This window comes from Convolutriloba macropyga, chromosome 2 (genome assembly GCF_964194025.1).
Source record: "Convolutriloba macropyga chromosome 2, txConMacr16.3, whole genome shotgun sequence".
Lineage (NCBI taxonomy): Eukaryota > Metazoa > Xenacoelomorpha > Acoela > Convolutidae > Convolutriloba > Convolutriloba macropyga.
In genome coordinates this window covers 37,219,232-37,243,190 of record NC_134469.1, presented here as the reverse complement: position 1 = coordinate 37,243,190, position 23,959 = coordinate 37,219,232, and the positions used below count along the sequence as shown (strand labels likewise).

At 37.4% G+C, this 23,959-nt stretch overlaps 1 protein-coding gene across 2 annotated transcripts in view; it reads left to right on the top strand.

Annotated features, from left to right (window-relative positions):
* The window catches only part of LOC142358645 (uncharacterized), a 111,817-nt gene that overhangs the window by 613 nt on the left and 87,245 nt on the right, over window positions 1-23,959 (top strand). Inside the window, exons 2-3 of one of the 2 annotated variants that reach the window (XM_075410111.1) lie at window positions 2,012-2,132; window positions 12,173-14,202. In XM_075410111.1, coding sequence (XP_075266226.1) covers window positions 12,743-13,903 — 1,161 coding nt within the window. In that variant the 5' untranslated portion in view covers window positions 2,012-2,132; window positions 12,173-12,742 and the 3' untranslated portion in view covers window positions 13,904-14,202. Of the gene's footprint in view, window positions 1-2,011; window positions 2,133-12,172; window positions 14,203-23,959 lie in introns of those variants that run through there. The other variant, XM_075410109.1, reaches the window with a different exon arrangement.

The window sequence follows — 23,959 nt, the reverse complement described above, 5'->3', positions numbered from 1 at the left end:
CTGACGAGAAGACAAATTTATGGCGCGAAGGGCAGTTTTATGGTGGTTATCACTCATTCACAATTGCACCCACAATTTGTAATAGGGATTTTTTGAATCCAATGATTGGCGATATTGTTTTTACGATTCTTTTTTCATGGAGTCTATTGTGTTGATTGCGGTTATAGAGTTGAGTGTACGGTAAGTTTTCGGTAAGTTCGCAAGTTTTATTTATTAATGAGCCTATTATTGGCTTTCTCTTGGTTTTTATTTCGTCAAGATTTTTGTTTCGACCATATGACGTCACAGCCACTTCAAATCTACTTTTTGCCCCTTCGTTCATGCAATTTCAACCGAATTACGTGCGTGATGTAATCTTTCACTCTTAACGGAGAGTTTTTTGTTCATTCGCGTGGTTAGGTTTTTGGTCACACGTGACATGCCTCACTCTTCTTTGCTCAGCAATTCCATGCCTCACGTGACTTCCTCGCTCTGAAATTGACTTTTGTTAACATTAATTCAAAGAGAAAAGATCAAGTGAGTTTGTGTCACTTTAAATGAACGTTATTTGAGGGAAGCTAATAGAAGCAGCAATTAATTAAACTGATTCTTCGTCAAAATATAAGATCTTAGCATTTAATAAAAAGAAGTTTCTATATGGAAGTGTGCTTTCATGGAAACCTTCAGCTGGTAATTGATCCCGCAAACATTTGAAAATGAAAATAAAACTAGTTTTTGCTTCTAAGATAACCTATGACCACAGGCGTACTGGTTAGATTTGAAGAGTCTTTTGAATGTTAACGTAAGAAATCATTTGAGTGATTTCGAGGTTTTGGTTTTCAGTCTCGAAAAACAACCAGATAATGATGAAGCTAGTATTTTCCTACAATTGGTTTGGAACTCATTTGCTTGATTCAATTGTGATTAACATGCGGGTGAGTTTCTGATTCGGGTCAACGCAGGGTGCTTCATGTTGGGCAGAAAGTACAGTTTTTGAGGAATCTTCTTTAGATTTAGAATTGATAGAAAACTTTAATTCTTGTAACAGTCAACAATAAACCAAAGTCAAATAATTGGTAATTTTTTTCGATAACTTGATAACTTATTGGAACAATCATGGTTGCAATTAAAGCCGAAGACTTTTTGGTGAACTTAACATTTATACTTCAGAGATATCCCACTGACAAGAAGCAACGGTATTTTTTTTTTATCGGGCAATGGTTTTGAGCTGATACCTATTAAGGCATTATGTTTTTTAAAACATTATTAATCATTCAAGATCTGATTAAAAGATGGTCTTTACTGGTTAATTGATTGTTTCGACAAAAAGCATTGTTTCACTAGCCCAGCGGGACTTTTTTGTACTGATTTTTTCGTTGTTTTGTTTTCTGTTGGTTTCTTTGCATCCCCACTATCCGCTCTAATGACCTAATAATCTTAATTTGAAAGATGTGTCATCCAATGAGCGGGACAATCATTATGGATGAGTTTTTTGATGTTTCACCCCAGGAGTGGGGAGCTTTAATTTTTATTACGTTTTGTATGGGCCATAAACCAATTATGGAAAAAAAATTCTGGGATAGGGAACAGGACAAATACCTCAAAAAAAATTCAGGGGATGAATTGAGAGTGATTCCATTGTTGATTTGAATTGAAGTGCTGATAATAACAATGATCGATTGTGAACCAAGATTTCATTATTTTACATTATTTTATCTTGAAGTAAAAATAAATCCTAATTAGTACACTTAACATTAGGTTAGCTATTATGCTAACATTAGGAACTGGTATTTAGTATTTGCATTTTTAATGATTTCAAATTGACCGTGTTTGAATTTTGAATAAAATATCAAATGAATTTTTACAGCAACCCATGACCTGTCATAGAAAATCTGGGTAGTAGGCAAGGGGGTATTGTTCGCAAGCAACAGTGTACATTTTTCTGTTGAAATGAAGATGTTTATTGCTTGAACCTTATCAAAACCAAGCTCTAATTAGTTAGATCAAGAAGCACCAAACCGTACTCTTTTAGGTGAATGACGATTACTGTGATGCGGGCTGCGACGAAACATTAACCTCAGCGTGCAATGACGTCTCGTTCATGTGCCACAAAGGAAAGAAAGTCATTCCTACAACCTTTCTCATGGATGGAGGTACAACAAATAGATATTTGGTTGAGTACAGCCGAATGGTTGAAACTTTCGCCGTACTTGGAGATTTAATTATTGTAAGGTGCTTAAAAAATGCAAAAATATGTTAGGGATTTACATTTGAATTTCCGTTGAATTTTCAACACCGGATTATTAGCATGGAAGAAACTTTTTCATAAAAAATTTAAATGGTGTTCATTTTTATAGTCCAATTTGAGTATTAATTTTTTGTTGCCTTTTTATTACCCTGTCCCTTTTATAATGACTGCAATTTAAAATTTAGCTTTTTGACAACCTTTCAAAAATAAAATCTTTATAATGCTCATTAAACTTTATTATAATTTAAATAGCCGCGAGTTGATTGCCATGCCATTGATCTCATCGTAGAGTTTTCGCAGTTCATAGAATATGAATTCTATTGAGGCGCTCCTTTCAGAGATTTGTTCACTCATTCTGATAATTTTTAAATCAAATTTGAGTTGATCTTGATCTCGCCGAAACAGGAAGAAGAGTAAAGAGAAGCGTAGTTATTGTGGCGTGAAGTTTTTGCATTCTTTCTAAAAGTGACGGGAGTGAGAAACGGTGTTTGAATAAAAGTTAATTTTTTCGATGCTGGTGTTTTGTCAGAAGCGGCAATTAGACCTAGACCCCGCCCCAACTTATAGGAACTAAAACATTGCGACTCTCATCTTGAACATCTCATTTTTAGGAGGGCGCTCTTGATGCGTCATGAGAAAATTTTACTTCAAATCGATAACTTGGGGTTTGATAAACAACCGGTATCAATTTAGCTTTTCTGTTCTCTTTGCTAGTTTCGAATGCAATAGAGGACCATGAAGACTTTGTTACGCAATAACTTTTTTAGGATTATACTATGGGTTCAGAGTGTTAATGTTTAGAGTAATTATTGGGATAGTTTTCATTTGACAAGGACTCACAATAATGCTTGTTTCATAGTGTTTTTAGTGGATATAAAACCATACAAATAGCCTTAATTTGAGAGGTTTGATTAAATGTTTTATCCACTACTGCCATTGTATTTAAATAACCTTTCACTGCGCAACCAAGCTTTCTCGATGTCTATGCTAAATAAGTATTCGAACAAAAGTTTTCGAGTTCTATCTTTCAATTTATTAGCCCGTTTTAGTTAAAGTATTTAAGAGAAGAAATCAGCAGTTTTACAAGAACTCAGAATTTTCAATACTAATTTTCAACTGTTTATCGGACTGGTTTTCCGGTGTTCTCGTTGTATCACGCTGCAGGTTTTGTACCTTGAGCTGTACTGGTCCTTCGTAATTATATACTGATCAAGTGGGCGTAATTTCCGGTTTTTGAACCATGTTCATTAATTACATATACTTTTCCGTATTACATATACTTTTCAGAATCTCATTCTGCTGTTGTTTTAAAATTAAACAATTTTGGGGTTGCAGTCCTAGAGGGAAATAGACCAAATATTGCCATGAGAATTTTTCAAATATCAACCAATTTTTTGTACTTAATCAAAGACATCAAGGGTTTTCTGAGAAAAACATCACGAAACTGGAAGGTACGAAATAAGGGATTGACATCAATGAAAATTTTCCGAACTTATTGAAAACTTTCACAAAAAGTTTTTAGAGGGAACTGGTTTTTACGTCTTTTCTAAAAAAAAAAACAATTTAAATCTGCCCTTGTTGAAGGTAATATAAGTGTTTATGCTGCAGCCACCCAATTTTTGTTTTTCCTAGAAAAAGAATTGAACAAAAGCAATAAGGTTGAAGACAGTAAGTTGAAAAGCGATAAATTTTAGTTTTAAGACAGCATTTAAGGCTAGGTTGGAGTTGCCGTTACCAGAATTAGACAAATAGAGGCTGGTAAAGAGATGTGAAAAGCCTAAAGGTGCGCTAATATGGATGGCATGGTAAAACTAGAAAAGAAATTGAAGTTCACTTAGAGAAGAGGGTCAGATTATTCCAGAAAATTTGCAATTTCTATTGAAACAGGGCTTTATATGAACGGCTCTAGATTAAGATGATTTGTAGAGGATAAAGGATTAAATAATTTGGATGGTTTAAAGCATTGTCACACTGGTTCGAATAGCTTAATGGGGATATAAGATTTAAGGTTTAATATATATTGAACTAGTTCGGACATTCAAGAACTCAAATAGCATTTCCCAAGGGAATCCCTATCCTGTTGATCATCCGTTGCGAATCTTTTTATGCTGATGACTCACCAATTTGGGGTGGCTTGAAAAGAATTTCTTTTCGTGTCTTTTCAGGGTTCCCATGTCTGCTGTTGAAATAAGTGAAGAGTTCCTTCAGTTTCGTTAGGTTGTCGTCTACATAAGCTGTCAGATGTTTTGGCACCGGTACTTCTTAATTTTTTCCACTTAGCTTCAAGCATTTTAGTAACATGCGTCGTACGAAGGCTACTTTGTGTAATTAAATGAAAAGGTTATTTAAGGCTGAATTTCGGATGAAGGCAATGATTATTAGAAAAACGGAAACTTTAATTGTTACGTATGATTCAAATTTATCTATTAAGGGGGTCTAGACGTCTTGATTTCGGTGGTAATTGGTTTTGCTATCTCGTCAAGGGATTCTGCCGAAAGCTTTTTTTCGAGTAAATGGATTTGGTTTTAACTTTCAATAAAGCGAGATTGGTTTCAGTGCATGATTATTTTTGTAGTTCATATATGTTTGGGACTGGCTCATTTAAGTTTCCAATTGGATGATTTAATTATAAATTTTTGTGTTTAGCTGGAGGGTACTGGCAACTTGGCAAATCAGCTCTAATTTCGATGTGATCGCTAAACGTGGTTTGTCCACACTTTAATGTGATTAAACAGATGTCACAACTTTTGTGAAGCATACTGGTTTGTCGATCATTTTCATGCATATCAATCGGACGAAATGTAAAACCACTAGAAGCTTATTTAATTAGCCAATTTCCATATCCGAGATTCTGGGCTGGTTCTTGGTTGGATAACACCTTCTCTGCGTCACATCTCTTAGCGCTGTTATGGCGTGATGCAACTTGAGGGCTGCTAAGCACGAGGAAAATCCAAGGGCGATTTCCATCGTCTCATGACAGATTCTTTATAGGCTTTGCTGACGCTTCTTGGTCTTAATACTTTTTCTACTTCAGTTACGCAGTTGTCAAGTTCTTGTTTTCTCAGTTTCTGAGTTTTTGCATCAGGACATCTTGCAGTTCATTAATAAAGTCCGATGTAACTGTAACTGCTTCCAGTAGTTTTCCTGAGAATCTAATATCTAGAGGTTTACTAGGTTCTCTGTCATGGAATAAAATTGAAGGTCATCGAAGTATTTGCTGAATTGTACTAAGTATTATGAGTAAAGGTCGCTAATGGAACATATTTGTGCCTATCGTTCCATTGTGCCGCAGCGTTGAGATTTAAGATTTTTTGCAAAGGTCCGTTTAATCGTTCAACTGCTATTGCTTGAGGATGTTTTAATGAAGCATGTTTTCACTTTCATTCCAGTAGATTTGTCTATTCCACCATTAATTGCAGTGTAAAATGTTGTCCTGAGTCGCTAAGTATCGTTCGAGGAATGTAACTATGTTAGACGAACACTTTATTAGTTCTCGAGCTACTGTATCGGTATTTGCATTTAGTAATGGAACTGCAAGTGTGTATTGTGCAAACTCACCAATTCTACTCAATACATAATTGTAATGCATGGTTTTTAAGGGTCCAACTAAATCAATTTGAAGCTTGTCTCCAGCAAAATAATGCGAGGAATTGAGTTGCTCTAACTTTGGCGTAATGTGGTCTTTTAGAAATGTAAAGCGGAGACAAGCAAAAAAGGTTTTAAGAAACTAATTAAATGCTGAGTAAAACCTGGGCATAAAAATATTTTTTAATTCGTGAATCGTGTTTTGATGCCTAAATGACCTGCTGTTTGTGAATTGTGAAGCATGTATATAGCCCCCTTCCAGAAATGCTTAGGTATAGAGATTTGTTTACTAATTTTTTACATTTCTTGTATCATAAAAATTCCAGAATAAGAAATTGCCATCAAGAATTAGCCTGTTTAGTTGCTTGTATTACTTCTCAATTTTGTTTAGTATTATTTTAAGTCTGGGTTTTTGGATATTTTGGTAAATTGCAGTCTATCACTACTCTAATATCTGCGTATTTTTACATTTCTTGGATAATGCTAGGTTAATTAAATTGTCTGAGATCTGGATTTTCATCTATTGGGTCTGCGTACTTCTCTGAATTTGTTTTCTTTGGAATTTAAAGAACCCGTGACCTTCTGTTAAGGATGAATTGCTATGCCGTTGTTTGGAATCTCCATGATATCAGAGCTTGTTAAGGAAATTAGGTTCATCTCCATTAATTTCATCAAACTTTTCAGTGTCCAACAACATTTTCAATTCAATGCTTTGAGATTCTGTGTCAATTTCTCTAACAGGAATTCTGTCAGTCAGTTGCAAAGACATAGTTGCTGTCTTGCGTTCTACCTTGGGGAGAGAAAATCTGCAGCATAATTGGCACAGCCTGCATGTTGGCAATTACTATTACAAAGACAAATATTCTGTCTAAAAAGTTCCAAATTGACTGAGGTATTGTTTTCGATTGAAAGAACTTTGGAAGGTCTTTACTCTCAGTAAGTTTTTTGCTACTTTTTTTTTATATTAAGTGCTTGTTCACAATATCCCAAAATATAGTGTGAAATGTTTTCCAATGCGTTATAGAAAACAGGAAATAGAAAGTGGAGAAATTTAATTTATTCGATTTCTCTCGGGATAACTGAACTGATGTTATTTTAATAAATTTCATTTTACTTGTTACTGTTTGACACTTTCTGGGTAACAATTATAATCCAGACAGACGTATAGAAATAAATATTTCTTGTAAAGACCTTAACAATTGCTCAAAGTTTTAGTCGATTACCTATGTCGTCCATAAGTTCTGTGCAATTTTCTGAGGCTAAGAACGGATTTTGGCTATCTTAACCAATTGCAGGTCTACTCCTAGTACGTTATGAGCTTCGCTGAGACGTTAAGAACGAAAATTGGGCCATTTCTTTGCCTTTTGAGTTTTTGGGTGTTCAGTATTGTTCAGGGCATAAATATACTGTTTTCAGCAACTCTGCTTAACGTTAATCAGTTATCATTCGGAATTATTACTGCACAGAGGTAGAAGAATGATCCAAGTTTTTCGGGCGGCTTGCATTCCAGGATGTTTGCTGGTTTGCTTGTAGCGCTTGCTTGTTTTTGTGCTTATACTGCAAACTTTTTCTGTATAACAACCCTTCTGGGTTGCTTTTCTGTCTGAATTTTGTTTATTTGAAATGTTTGTTCGGAGCATTTAATGTAGGTTTGTGCTAAGCAGATGTTCAACTTGTTTAAATTTTTGATCAAGGAACGCGTAATCTAATCTTACTGGAGTTGTTACAAATAGCACAAGGAATTCTTCAGTGAATTTTTGTAAGCCTAATTTAAGGTAACTTCATTTTATTTATCTTTTTACTATGTTTTTGTAGTGATTTTTTTACTTTATATAATTCAGATTTTCCTGTTTGATATTGTTTTTTTCTATGATTAATAAGTTCCTGGTAAAACTCGCGGCTTATTACGTTTACAAATGCTCCTGTATCAATCAATGCTAGTGTAACCAATTCTTCAATGAATTTACATTTAAGAAAACACAATGTTCTGCCTAAGGGTGGGACAGTGCTAAATAGTTTTTGAGCACTAGTTGATGGCTTTTGTGTTCAATTACTTCAGTTGGGGATGGAAATGGTTTGTTTACTTTTTTATTTCTTTGCGCTCTTTACGCTTATCAGTATTATTTCTGTTTTTGTTATAAACTGGATTAATTTTTGTCTGAACTAGGAATATTCTTGCTTTCGTCATAATTATTGACCGTGTTTTGTGGCTTTTTGAATTGTTTACTTTGGTTTTTTATTGGTTGGCTGAATTTGTTTTTTGTTGATTAAAGGGGTAGGTATTACAGCATACCATTTTGATGCTGTAGAGATCCAGCTGCAACTAAACTCCTTTGCTTTCTGGATACCGTATCAGTTCTGCGCTGCAGTTGGGCTATGGTGGAATATTCTCTGATGAGGTACAATTGCAGGGGTTTCATTTTGATTAGGAATCTATAAATAGGCCTGTTTGTGTAAGCTGGATGAACAAGTGGAGGAGCAGTAGTTGTTTCACTCCAATAATTAGCTTGAGACTCCTGATTATGTTAAGGTGGGCTTGAAGTGCAGACTGCTGTTGGTGCCATTACTGTAGCTGATATTGTCAATAATTTGGTTGATAATACTGGATTTTGGGGCCTGTTCTTGCTGATTTCTTTTACGTGGTTTTTCTGTTCTAGCTTTTCTTTCAAGTTCTTTCTGATTTTCCGAAATGGCTAATATTGCTCTCGTTGTTTTATCTGGATTAGATTCTGTCATTTTGTTGTCTCATTTCTCCTATTACGATTTGTTGTCTAGCTAGAGTGCATAATCTAAAAACTTTGGCCTTTCTAAAAACTTTGGTTGAAGCCACTATGGCATGGTTTGTTTTAAAATGTGGTTGATTTGTTCCTTTTCACGGTTTTCTGACATTTCAAGCAAATCGTTTCTTGCTGCTGAATGCTGATTCCATTGAAAATCTTCAGTATCGCATGCTCCTGTCACCACTTCAATTACTGGGGCGGGGTAAGCTTTATTTGCTGTTCTCAAATTTACTCAGGAATTTTTTACCGCGTCAAATTTTAGGTTTATCGTATGTAAATCTATTTATCAGTGATATTATACTCTTGCGAAAACTAATCTTGTAGCGCTTCTGGTACAGTATCTTCTGGCATCTGCTTTTAAATGATGATGCGCTCCTGATGTTCCTGCAACTCCAATTGCGCACGTTATCAGCTATTCAAATTGATGAAACTATCCGTTCCAGAGACAGGCAGGCGTTATGATGATTTGTGCATGTGCCATTGAGATTTTTAACCGTCCGGATTATGTTTTTATTGTCCTATCGGTCTTATTTCGTTTGAAAGTATTAAATAGCACTTATGTATTAACTAGTTAACTTAATGAGGGTATAGCACTAGGGGAGGACTTTTCTGAGGTTACTTGTTAATCATTGATGATGTTATCAAGCTAATGTACCAGTCAGTATTTAGTTGATTTCTCATAACACTAAATTTACTTTTGTTTTATGCTTTTTGATACCCAATGCATTACACGTTTGTGATTTTCTGGGACAAATTAGAATAGCTCTTTGATTCGGTGATGTAATTGTTGTTAATTTTTGTGCTTCTACTTCGACATTATCGAGCATGGATTTTTTGTTATTTCTTTGTTTAGTAAAGTTAGGGCAAGAACGGAAGTTATTTGCGGCCGGAGAATTTGTTCTTATAGATAGACTTAAATAAGGCGACTATAATTTATTTTACCAATTCGTTTACTCAGAATATCAGCATTTGTATATACCCTGTATTTTTTGCGCCTGTTGTATCAGATGATGTTGAGACCAGCACAGTTACTACTCACACAACCACTTTTATATTGTTGTTGTTTAGACCTCAGAGATACATAAAAAACTTTCACGCTTTTTTTCTGTTACTGGTTGTTCTGTTGCCATCTTGGATACAGATGTGTTGAATGTTGTTCTACGCGGTTTTCAAAAAAAATGGAAAGAATAATGGATAGAAGCACATAATTAATAAAAATGTCCAGATTTGTTGAATAATTAGGCTCCTTTGGTTCGTGAAACTGGCACTTTATAACTCCTGTCACCATTTTACGCAGTGACTTTTTTAGACTTATACTGTAGGTTCAGAGTCTCAATGTTTAGAGTATTTAACTGGGATAGTTGTAATTTTACACGGACTTCCAATAGTTTTTTCATAGCTCGGTTTCAGCCAATATACCATATTATTTTTTTACACTTAAAATTAGCTAGTAATAGCTTTAATTTGAGCAGTTCGAAAGCGTGTGTTATCCGCTAGTTCATAGCCGTGTGCATAAATAGCTTTCCACTGCTATAACTAAGCGTTATCGTTGTATATTCTAACTTAGTATTTAAACAAAGAATTCGAGAAAGTTTCAGACTAAATTTCAACTGATTGTAAGGCTGGTTCTCTGGTGTTCTGTTTGGATCATTCTGCAAGTTTTTAGCTCGAGTTGTATTGGTCCTTCTTAAATATTTACTGATCCTCAAAGTGGTGAAATTCCGGTTTTTCTACCTTTATTGATATTGATTAAGTACATAACACTTCCATATTAGCACCTACTTGATCAGCATAATTACTTCACTAAGCAAATGGTTTTTTACAGTTTTTACTAATTATTCTAATTCATCTCTTCGAACTAATAAAGGTAATTAATTGGAATTTTAGGTACTAATTTGTTTATCAGTAATCTTTCATTCTCTGGTTGTCAATTAAAATAAACATATTTGGCGTTAGTCCTAGATGAAAATACAGACCAAAGATGGCCTTGAGAACTATTCAATTATGAACCAATTCATAGTAATTAATTAAGGATATTTAGGGCTTTGTCTAGGATAACATCACGTAACACAGCTACGAAATAGGGGTGTGACACTAATTTCTCATAGTAGTTGAGTTTCTCGTTCTGGATATTATACATATTTCGTTCAGTCTGTACTTTTATGCTAGCTTTTTCTCTACCGATTTTGCGGCTGACCGTTTTTCCTCTGACCGCGTGTCAAGTAACTTTTGGACGCTTCACTTAAGTTCTGCGCGATTTTTGCAATTACAAGCAGCTTAACTTTGATTAAGTTTTTGATAAAGCCTCCTAGAGCCAGTTCATTTGAGTTCTTTTTGTTCATTGGGGTAACTAAGTTTTTGGTCCCATGTGACTCACTTCACTATTAAAATGACTTTTCCTCACTCTCAAATTGATTTTTGCGTACTTTAATTGAAGGAGATAAGGTCAACTGATTTTTTCACTCTAATAGAATGTTATTGGAGGGCTGCTATTAAAAAGAACACGTCTTAAGTGTTCTTTTTTTTATATATACGCGATCAAAAATTGTGTGGGCAACTTTTGTCGCAGTGTGCTATCGTTCGAATTATTTTTTGCGCACAGTCATTTTAAAAATATTTTAAAATAATCAGTACTGTTTCGTCCTTCAATCTGTTGATGATTCAAAGAGTGAATGCTGGCTATTAATTTTAAGGAAAACAGCTAAGTTCGGAGCTTACATCTCAAATTGCGGCTTCATGCAGTTTATTTTCATTCGAGCAGAAAGCATCTACCAACCAAGTAACACTGTTCAAACAAAGTATTAATGTTATAAAATCAAGGGTTAAAAATAGTCAAGGATTAAAATCTCGAGGCAGCGTAAATTAGTCAATTAATTTGCAATTAAGTCTTATAGACACGTGGAAAACGCGTGCGCAATAGAAGTGTGTTTTTATGATAGAAGTCCACGTGTATAAGTTTTTGAAGCCATTTAAATGTCCTCCGATGTCTAATTTTGCTTGCCCCTCATAGTCGGCCTCTCCCACTAAATCTCCCTTTTGACTTTTGAATTTCAAGAGTTGACAAAAAGCGCCTAATTGTATACCCTTTGACTCTCTAAATACGTGAGACCATAAATCCTAGTCCCCCTCGTGACCTAGTCCCCGCTGGTGTCAGGGCACTGTGGCCCTTGGGCATGAAGTCCCCCGATTTATTTTGTAACATATACTTGGCTCATTTAGGATAAAATTTGCGAAACTTGGAAAAGGATTTATTTGTTGATGTTCTAGTTTCTAAGATTTCGATTCTGTTTCACGTAGCTGTATGTTCTAATCTGTTTATCACTTGGTTGCCAATTTTCGGCGGCACACAGGGAACTTAAATTGAAGAGAAAATTTCTGTAAAAAAGCCTTGTGTTCTTGAATTTTTTATTCAAAAATTTTTTTAATGCGCAAAACTAAATGCACGCTAAAGCTTCAAGAGGTTTGAATAATTTAATTGACAATTTGTCTCGATATATTTTATTGTAAGTTAGAACTATGTTTTGACTTGGTTGTTGGTTGATGTTCGCCTGTTTTGAATAATTAGATTTGTTCATTTAAGTATGTGACTGTTGTGATGGCTCTGATGAGGCGACAGCCTTTGAATCTCAAGATAGAGTAAACACGCCTCACGATCGTCTCAAAGAGGAGCAAAAGAATTCAGTGCACAACACACGTGTCCGTCTCTATCCATGTGTGGACGTGTGCTAGTACCAACGCAATAGTGCCCCGTTCTATGCTATGAATATCACAGCCTCCTTAAAATTTATATTTCTACATCCGTTATTTTTTAAAAAGAAAACTATTAGACTTGGAAATGCATAACATATCAATGGACAGTTTTTGTTTGTTCATTTTCAGCATTTAAACTCTCGAATTTTAAACTCTCTCTTGTGTTATTTGTATTGTTTACTACAGGATTGAGTTCTAAAATTGTCTCATTGTGTCTTCTAATTTAATCTCATATAGTTGATGCTGTTTCTTTCTTGAAATATTCTGAATAGGGTTATGGAGTTAGCGTACGATTTTGTTAAAGGAGGCGGCTGGACATTGCAATGAAATTATAAAACCCGATTTGTAGATGAAAAGTTTTTGAGAGGAATTTTAGAAGTGTTTTGCTGAAAGTGCCGAGATGGCTGTTAATGGACGTTGTAAATTAAACAGAATTGACACATCATGGAAGTCGCCTCTTGGATATGAATTGCCACTGATAGACGCAAACAATAATGAAGTCTCAGAAAGAGTAGATGTCAATAACAACATTGTAGAAATGACTAATCTTAGAACAGAGAAAGGTTGCGTCACTGAGCTGGAAGTCATACCAATAGACTGCACTGTGCAAAGCGAGGAAAAAGAGTTTTCTCAAATCAGATGTATAGCGGATGTCTTTCGCGACTCGTCTATTTACACCAAACTTGATCAAAAATGTAGCTTCGAAAGTCAAAACTCTAATTTCAAAGAAGTAGTCTGTCTAGATCATAGTTATTCTATTTCTCGGTCTGCATCTGTGCTCAAATCACTTCCTGTTGATGATAAAGGCGAGAGTATCAAAAAGTTTATTAGACAAACTGAAAAGCGTGATCTTGTGTATGATGATTTTTGGAGTCTGCTGAAAGAACCCCAGTTTCTACCTCTCTCGTTGAATTTAGACGAGGATCTCAGACCAACAAAACTCAAGTACCAAATTGGTGATGTAGTTTTTGTTAATCTGAGCTCTGAAAATGGGAGAGCTTTAGGTGGTTTAGTGGAATGCTCTATTGAGCGAATCGCTGCTTATGCGAAACGGTGCTATCTGGTAGCTCCAGTTAATGATCAACAAGGCGCAGTTGTTGCCAAGTACTGGATCCCCGAAAGCGATATAGTGAAAAAGAAGAAAAAATATATTCCACGAATGATTACTCTTCCAGGAAATCCAGTAGTTGACGTGGGTATTCAAGTGGCGATAATCCAGACTGCTGATTTTGACATCTTGAGTTATCACCAACAAGCTGAAAATTTAACTTTGGACAGTTTGATAGAACAAAATATGGAAGATGATGATTGGAATACGTCAAACTGCTTCTTTGGCCAATCGTCAAGTAACTTTGCAAATTCGCCGCCCAAGCCGAGACCCAATAGGGTTCCCTATTGTTGGAATCGGCAAGTTAAGACTTGGTCGAGTGTCGGTACTCAGAGTGATGCAGACGTTAGCTGGCTATGTCTGCTTTTGATACAGGATAATGACCGTATTGACCTTTCGTTTAATGTTGATGTTTCTGAAAGACATCGAGTGTTGAATTCTGCAGACATTTAAACGCCCATGGATGGGAAAGTTTACCTAGACACTTCAAAGCTGTTTTAACATAAATCTGAAAGTATCAAAATCTGGTGCTTGTTTACGCGGATACATTTCTATGCAGTGTTATGAGGTGCAGACTCTTCCTACTACAATCTAGCTCTTAGTAGCAGGGCTTAATTTCTGAAAATATTAGCATTATCGGTGACTTTAATTTTGTGTAGAGTTTTTAAATCGAGACAGCTTTTAACGTTCATTGAATAAACTATTTGTGAAAGAACTATTTCAGCCAGCTAATTTGCTTTCTAAAAGTACAGACTGACCATGTCGCTGGATGGATTAAAAATTCTTCAGAAACATCACCAAAAACTATTGGAATTTTGGGTTTCGTATGAGTTTTTAGTGCTGATAGCCACGCGAAACAAAAAAAAAAGGAGAAATAGCATGTGCCGTGCAAAGTGTTGGGTTATGGAATTTCGGAAGCGGAATAAAAGCGTTTTTAACTAACTAGAATTAATTCATAATGGGGGTCGCAGGGGATACCCAATATAGTTTGCTTCTGCAAAATTTCTAGAAATACCATATATAGAATGCACTTGCACTTTTCCAAGAATTCTTTCGCACTTCCGGTGGTATCGTCGTCATTCAATACAGGCTGAGAAGAATTTTCATCAAATAATCTGACTCTATTAATAACAGTCTTATCTAGAACAGTCAGTTTGAAACGAGTATTGATTCACCGCACCATTTCATGAAGATCATTTATATCAATTTAGTGACTTGAATTGATTTGCTCCTGTCTGATTAATTGGTACGTTAAACCTTCTAATATTTCTAACTAAGTTTCATACTATAGTTTGAATCGAACTTCTAATACCCCCTCTCAGACTTGAGCTGATTGCCTTCATCTCTCACACAGTCATGTCTCATCAACTTGAGAGTTGTTGCATCTAGAGTCAGTGCTAGATGGCTCCAAACGTTGTTTCTTTTCTCCTTGATTTCAGCAACCTCCTTCTCATATGCTTTCTTTAGCTCCTTGTGGTTCTTTTTCTCATTGCTTGCCCCATTGGCCAGCGGCACAGGCTCATTGGGTTGCTCCTCTGTCCCCAGTAGTGCCTTTTAGAGCCCCTTCATCTGCATTATTGGCACAATTCTTGTGTTCCAGATTGGAACGTTCTGTGCTTTTCCTATGTAGGTCAGATACTTCACTGTCTTGACCCATCGTAGAGTGAGCAGGCAAAAGAGTTGTGAAGAGAAAAGGCACTACGCAGAAAAGAATTATGACTTTCAAAAACAGTTTTGTTTTGGAAATTAAGTGTATGCCTTAGAAAACTGAAATGCTCGGGCCATAACCTGTTGGGTTATGGATTTTCGGAAGCGGAATATTAGCGTCTGTACTAATTACATAGAATTGAGAGGATAACAAAATGATTCTTTACAGTAGAGTTTATATTTAGAAGAGAGATCGGAATAATAGGTCATAGTTTCGATTTGGGAACGAAAGAGGACTCGAAAAGCAGCTGTATATATACCGATCATCATTGCAAATCCTAGCACCAATATTTATGTTGGGGTCGCACGGTTTACCTATTATGTTTTGCTTCTGCAAGTTTGCTAGAATTCAGACGCAAGGGATACCGTATATAGAATGCAGTTGCTCTTTTCCAAGAATTCATTCACACTTCCGGTGGTATCATAATAATTCAATACAGGCTGTGAAGAATTTACATCAAATAATCTTACTCTAATAATAAATATCTAGAATTGTTGGTTTGAACCGAGTATTGATCCACAGCACCATTTCGTGAAGATCATTTATATCAATTTAGTGACTTTAATCGATTTGCTCTGTCTCATTAATTTGTACGTTAAACCTAATATTTCTTACTAATTTTCAGAATATAGTTTGAATTGAACTTCTAATACCCCCACTCAGACTTGAGCTGATTGCCTTCATCTCTCACACAGTCATGTCTCATCAACCTGAGGGTTTTTTGCATCTAGAGTCAATGCTAGATGGCACCAAACGTTGTTTCTTTTCGCCTTGATGTCAGCAACTTCCTCATATGCTTTCTTTAGCTCCGTTTGGTTCTTTTTCTCATTACTTGCCCCATTGGGAAAACTCATTGGGTTGCTCCTCTGTCCCCAGCAGTCTAGAGCCCTTTCGTCTGCATTGTTGGCACACATCTTGTGCTCCAGATTGGAACGTTCTGTGCTTTTCCTATGTAGGTCAGATACTTCACTGTCTTGACCCATCGTAGAGTGAGCAGGCAAAAGAGTTGTGAAGAGAAAAGGCACTACGCAGAAAAGAATTATGACTTTCAAAAACAGTTTTGTTTTGGAAATTAAGTGTATGCCTTAGAAAACTGAAATGCTCGGGCCATAACCTGTTGGGTTATGGATTTTCGGAAGCGGAATATTAGCGTCTGTACTAATTACATAGAATTGAGAGGATAACAAAATGATTCTTTACAGTAGAGTTTATATTTAGAAGAGAGATCGGAATAATAGGTCATAGTTTCGATTTGGGAACGAAAGAGGACTCGAAAAGCAGCTGTATATATACCGATCATCATTGCAAATCCTAGCACCAATATTTATGTTGGGGTCGCACGGTTTACCTATTATGTTTTGCTTCTGCAAGTTTGCTAGAATTCAGACGCAAGGGATACCGTATATAGAATGCAGTTGCTCTTTTCCAAGAATTCATTCACACTTCCGGTGGTATCATAATAATTCAATACAGGCTGTGAAGAATTTACATCAAATAATCTTACTCTAATAATAAATATCTAGAATTGTTGGTTTGAACCGAGTATTGATCCACAGCACCATTTCGTGAAGATCATTTATATCAATTTAGTGACTTTAATCGATTTGCTCTGTCTCATTAATTTGTACGTTAAACCTAATATTTCTTACTAATTTTCAGAATATAGTTTGAATTGAACTTCTAATACCCCCACTCAGACTTGAGCTGATTGCCTTCATCTCTCACACAGTCATGTCTCATCAACCTGAGGGTTTTTTGCATCTAGAGTCAATGCTAGATGGCACCAAACGTTGTTTCTTTTCGCCTTGATGTCAGCAACTTCCTCATATGCTTTCTTTAGCTCCGTTTGGTTCTTTTTCTCATTACTTGCCCCATTGGGAAAACTCATTGGGTTGCTCCTCTGTCCCCAGCAGTCTAGAGCCCTTTCGTCTGCATTGTTGGCACACATCTTGTGCTCCAGATTGGAACGTTCTGTGCCTTTCCTAATATAGGTCAGCAGCTTCTGTCTGTTGACCCCCACCGTAGAGTGAGCAGGCAAAAGAGTTGTGAAAAGAAAACGCGCTACGCAGAAAGGGATTATGACTTTCAAAAACAAATTTGTTTTGGAAATTAAGTGTATGACTTAGAAAACTGAAATGCTCGGGCAGTAACCTGTTGGGTTATGGGTTTTCGGAAGCAGAATATTAGCGTCTGTAACTAATTACATAGAATTGAGAGGATAACAAAGTGATACTTTACAGTAGAGTTTAGATTTAGAGGAGAGATCGGGTAATAGGTCATAGTTTCGATTTGGGAACGGAAGAGGACTCAAAAATCAGCTGTTTATATACCCATCATCAGTGCAAATCTTAGCACCAATATTTATGTTGGGAGTCGCACGCTTTACCCATTATGTTTTGCTTCTGCAAGTTTCCTAGAAATCAGACGCAAAGGATACCGTATATAGAATGCAGTTGCACTTTTTCAAGAGTTCATTCACACTTCCGGTGGTATCATATTGAATGATACAGGCTGTGAAGAATTTACATCAAGTAATCTGACTCTAATAATAAATATCTAGAATCGTCAGTTTGAACCGAGTATTGATCCACAGCACCATTTCACAGCACCATCCTGTCTGATCAATTGGTGCTTTAAACTTTCTAATATTTCTAACAAAGTTTCAGACTAGAGTTTGAATTGAAATTCTAGCACCCCCACTCAGACTTGAGCTGATTGCGTAGAGTCTGCTCCCATCAAAACTGTTCTGAAAAGTTCCATCTTCGCCACTTTCGATAGGGGTAAACTTTTCGTGAAAATATTTGCTGACATTTTGTGAGTAGGAACGCAGTGAATTGAAATTGTGTCTATTTCCGTCTTGTCCCGAATGAAGTAAATTTTTGTCGATGTGTATGCTCTCTTGTGCTTGAGTGAGTTTTGGCAAAGCCTAATACAACTCTGGTTGTCCTCTGCAATTGCTATTGGATGCTTCTGTTGGATGCCAAAATCCTCTGGAAGTTGCTTCAAGTGCAGTGCTTCTTGAACTGCGGCTGCCATACCCAGATATTCTGATTCCGATGAAGAAAGAGCAACTTTGACCTGCTTCTTGACGCCCCTGCTGAGTGCTGCACCAAGTCCCTTCAACTTGAAGTAGAAGCCCGTCGTCGGTTTGGGGAATTGTGGAGAATTGCTGCTTCCCTTATTGTCGCGAGAAACCCTGAGTCAATGAGAAAATGTCTTGCCCACTCCAGCAATGTGCTGTTGCACCTTTCAGCTAACCCGCTCTGTTGTGGCGTCTGTGTTGTAATCTTCTATAAAATGGCTGCGTCTAAGCAGTACGCCTTGAAATGCTCTGTGGGAAACTGCTCTGTATTTGTCTCAGTTTCTTGTCTCAGTGCTTCACTGTCTGCCTTAAGCGTGTCCACAAACACAAACTTCGTATACTGGTGATGGCACCAAATGTTGTTTATTTTCTCCTCGATGTCAGCAATTTCCTTCTCATGTGCTTTCTTCGGCTCCTTGTGGTTCTTCATTTTTTTGCCCCATTGGCCAGCGGCGCAGGCTCATTGGGTTGCTCCTCTGTCCCCAGTGGTGCCTTTTAGAGCCCCTTCATCTGCATTATTGGCACAATTCTTGTGTTCCAGATTGGAACGTTCTGTGCTTTTCCTATGTAGGTCAGATACTTCACTGTCTTGACCCATCGTAGAGTGAGCAGGCAAAAGAGTTGTGAAGAGAAAAGGCACTACGCAGAAAAGAATTATGACTTTCAAAAACAATTTTGTTTTGGAAATTAAGTGTATGCCTTAGAAAACTGAAATGCTCGGGCCATAACCTGTTGGGTTATGGATTTTTGGAAGCGGAACATTAGCGTCTGTACTAATTACATAGAATTGAGAGGATAACAAAATGATACTTTACACTAGAGTTTATATTTAGAGGAGAGATCGGAATAATAGGTCATAGTTTCGATTTGGGAACGAAAGAGGACTCGAAAAGCAGCTGTATATAAACCGATCATCATTGCAAATCCTGGCACCAATATTTATGTTCGGGGTCGCACGGTTTACCTATTATGTTTTGTTTCTGCAAGTTTGCTAGAATTCAGACGCAAGGGATACCGTATTTAGAATGCAGTTGCACTTTTCCAAGAATTCATTCACACTTCCGGTGGTATCGATCATTCAATAGAGGCTGTGAAAAATTTACATCAAATAATCTGACTCTAATAATAAATATCTAGAATTGTTGGTTTGAACCAAATTTTGATCCACAGCACCATTTCTTGAAGATCATTTATATCAATTTAGTGACTTTAATCGATTTGCTCCTGTCTCATTAATTTGTAAGTTAAAACTAATATTTCTTACTAATTTTCAGACTATAGTTTGAATCGAACTTGTAATACCCCCACTCAGACTTGAGTTGATTGCCGTCATCTCTCACACAGTCATGTCTCATCAACCTGAGGGTTTTTTGCATCTAGAGTCAATGCTAGATGACACCAAACGTTTTCTTTTCTCCTTGATGTCAGCAACTTCCTCATATGCTGTCTTTAGCTGCTTTTGGTTCTTTTTCTCATTCCTCTGTCCCCAGCAGTGCCTTGTAGAGCCCTTTCGTCTGCATTTTTTGTCGCACATCTTGTGCTCCAGATTGGAACGTTCTGTGCCTTTCCTAATATAGGTCAGCAGCTTCTTTCTGTTGTCCCATCGTAGAGTGAGCAGGCAAAAGAGTTGTGAAAAGAAAAGGCGCTACGCAGAAAAGGATTATGACTTTCAAAAACAAATTTGTTTTGGAAATTAAGTGTATGACTTAGAAAACTGAAATGCTCGGGCCATAACCTGTTGGGTTATGGGTTTTCGGAAGCAGAATATTAGCGTCTGTAACTAATTACATAGAATTGACAGGATAACAAAGTGATACTTTACAGTAGAGTTTAGATTTAGAGGAGAGATCGAATAATAGGTCATAGTTTCGATTTGGGAAGGGAAGAGGAATCAAAAATCAGCTGTTTATATACCCATCATCAGTGCAAATCTTAGCACCAATATTTATGTTGGGAGTCGCACGGTTTACCCATTGTGTTTTGCTTCTGCAAGTTTCCTGGAAATCAGACGCAAAGGATACCGTATGTGGAATGCAGTTGCACTTTTTCAAGAGTTCATTCACACTTCCGGTGGTATCATATTGAATGATACAGGCTGTGAAGAATTTACATCAAGTAATCTGACTCTATTAATAAATATCTAGAATCGTCAGTTTGAACCGAGTATTGATCCACAGCACCCTTTCTCAAAACCATCCTGTCTGATTAATTGGTGCTTTAAACTTTCTAATATTTCTAACTAAGTTACAGACTACAGTTTGAATTGAACCTCTAGCACCCCACTCAGATTTGAGCTGATTGCGTAGAGTCTGCTCCCATCAAAACTGTTCTGAATAGTTCCATCTTCGCCACCTTCGATAGGGGTAAACATTTCGTGAAGATATTCGCTGACATTTTGTGAGTAGGAACGTAGTGAACTGAATTTGTTTCTATTTCCGTCTTGTCCCGAATGAAGTAAATTTTTGTCGATGTGTATGCTCTCTTGTGCTTGAGTGAGTTTTGGCAAAGCCTAATACAACTCTGGTTGTCCTCTGCAATTGCTATTGGATGCTTCTGTTGGATGCCAAAATCCTCTGGAAGTTGCTTCAAGTGCAGTGCTTCTTGAACTGCGGCTGCCATACCCAGATATTCTGATTCCGATGAAGAAAGAGCAACTTTGACCTGCTTCTTGACGCCCCTGCTGAGTGCTGCACCAAGTCCCTTCAACTTGAAGTAGAAGCCCGTCGTCGGTTTTGTGTCGTTAATCAGCAGTCCGGTCTGTATCACCTCTCTCCGCTAAATGACAACTATCTTTCAAATAAATGAGTTTTAAACCTTTTGAGCCTTCAAGAAATTGTAGAAATCGTTTTCTGCATAGCGAGTGTTGATTGGTAGGTGCATCTATGTGTCTAGACAGAATGTTAACTGCAATCTGGCCCGGTCTGCTTGGCCTAATAAAGAAGAGAATCTACCAGACTTCTGTAAAACTTCTGAATCACTTCGTGTCCGTTCTGTGCTGTCTGAAGTTTCAAGTTAAAGTCAGCTGGAGTCCTTGAGGGTTTGCATTGATCGATTTGAAACCGCTCAAGAATTGTTCCTATGTAGAGTTCTTGGTCGACTAAGTTTTTGCCTTGTTTGCGTTAGATTCTTAGACCCAGAAACCAGTGTAGTCTCCCTCTGTCTTCCATGTGAAATGTTGCTTCGAGTGCTTTCTTGACATCGGAGATCACTGCCATGCTCTTTGATGCTACTATGATATCGTCAACCCAGACCAAAATGAAGGTGTGACTATCTGTCTGTGCTCTCTCGAGTAAGCAATGAGCGTTCCTGCTTCTGGTAAACCCTGTCTCAGTAGGAGTTCGCCAACTCTTTGTACCATTTTTTAGCAGCCTCTTTCAAACCATAAATTGATTTTTTCAGTCGGCGTACTAACTTCTCCATCTGATCCTCATTCCACAAGCTCCTGTGGTTGTTCCTGATACATTTCTTCCTCTTTTGGACGCAAAATTCTGAAAGTCTCGGCTTACAGGTAAGCAAAGAAGTCAAAATAGTCCAGTCCTTTTTTTTGTTTGAAGCCTTTCGCCACATAACGTGCTTTGTCTTTGTCGACTTGACCACTGGGTCACAAATTCTCTGTAGACCCATTTTCACTGTATGACTTCACTATCTGTGGGTGGTCTCACTAGGTCACAAACCTAGTTTTGGAGTGCCTTGACCTCGTCCTTCGTTACCACTGTTTCGAATCATCACCTTGAATGGCTTGGTAACAATTTTTGGGTTCTACATAGTCACCCTCAGTAACAGCAAGATGAGTTCTGACATCTCCAAAAAATTGCGGAACTTTCCTTGCTCGTGTCCCTCGATTGCGCTGTGCTGTCCGCTTGCTCCACTGCATCGTCATTGAAACCAACTGTCTAACTGTGAAAAGTCGTCTGCGTCACCTCTATTGACTGAGTCTCTGGAACTCTTGTTGCAGTAGATTCTTCCTCTATTGCTGCTTTCTCGATATCTGAGACATGCTTCTTCAACATCTAATACAGTCCCAGTGTCCTTTCTTGAGTGTTCAAGCTATCTGCGTTTCACCTCTTCTCTTTTATTGCAATAGATGTGCCCGTTCTCTGTTGTCATCGTCTCAATAAGCATCATATGGATGCCAGAGCTCCAGTTGCTCAGACTCCAGTTGCTCTGAATGGGGTGAGGTATCCATTGTCTCCCTCAGTGTGACACAAACTTTCCTTCCAGTGCCTTGGGTTCAAGTTCGCTGAAATTCCTATCTTCCTCATGAAGTCTGTGCCACCAAAATTAGATAGTTTACTAATTGAAAGCTTAGGTATTATACCTCGCATCAACTCTGCTGGGCACCTATCTGCTCCTCGTGTTACAACCAAGTTTCTGCTCCTCGCTGCGTGGAGAATTGCTGCTTCCCTTATTGTCGCGAGAAACCCTGAGTCAATGAGAAAACGTCTTGCCCACTCCAGCAATGTGCTGTTGCACCTTTCAGCTAACCCGCTCTGTTGTGGCGTCTGTGTTGTAATCTTCTATAAAATGGCTGCGTCTAAGCAGTACGCCTTGAAATGCTCTGTGGGAAACTGCTCTGTATTTGTCTCAGTTTCTTGTCTCAGTGCTTCACTGTCTGCCTTAAGCGTGTCCACAAACACAAACTTCGTATACTGGTGATGGCACCAAATGTTGTTTATTTTCTCCTCGATGTCAGCAATTTCCTTCTCATGTGCTTTCTTCGGCTCCTTGTGGTTCTTCATTTTTTTGCCCCATTGGCCAGCGGCGCAGGCTCATTGGGTTGCTCCTCTGTCCCCAGTGGTGCCTTTTAGAGCCCCTTCATCTGCATTATTGGCACAATTGTGTTCCAGATTGGAACATTCTGTGCTTTTCCTATGTAGGTCAGATACTTCACTGTCTTGACCCATCGTAGAGTGAGCAGGCAAAAGAGTTGTGAAAAGAAAAGGCACTGCGCAGAGAAGAATTATGACTTTCAAAAACAAATTTGTTTTGGAAATTAAGTGTATGCCTTAGAAAACCGAACTGCTCGGGCCATAACCTGTTGGATTATGGATTTTCGGAAGCGGAATAAAAGCATCTGTAACTAATTACATAGAATTGAGAGAATAACAAAATGATACTTTACAGTAAAGTTTAGATTTAAAGTTGAGACTTAAAAATCAGCTGTATATATACCCATCATCAGTGCAAATCTTAGCACCAATATTTATCTTGGGGGTCGCACGGCTTACCCATTATGGTCTGCTTCTGCAAATTTCCTGGAAATCAGTCGCATGGGATACCGTATATAGAATGCACTTGCAGTTTTCCAAGAATTCAGTTGCACTTCCGGTGGTATCATAATCATTCAATGCAGGCTGTGAAGATTTTACATCAAATCATCTGACTCTAATTTTAATTATCTAGAATCGTCAGTTTGAACCGAGTATTGATTCGCTGCACCATTTCTTGAAGATCATTTATATCAATTTAGTGACTTGAATCGATTTGCTCCTGTCTGATTAATTGGTAAGTTAAACTTACTAATATTTCTACCCAAGTCGAAGACTGTAGATTGAATCATTGTACATCACGTTTGCATTTTCAGGTGCGTAGGAGGGCCGTGATCGAATTCTAACGCAGTTTTTAGATTTTATTGGAATCCTGTTAATCGTTTTAAGCAATTGTCCGCTTGATGTATTTTTTGCTCGAGTAATATCACGTTTCTTCCTCAAAATTAGTA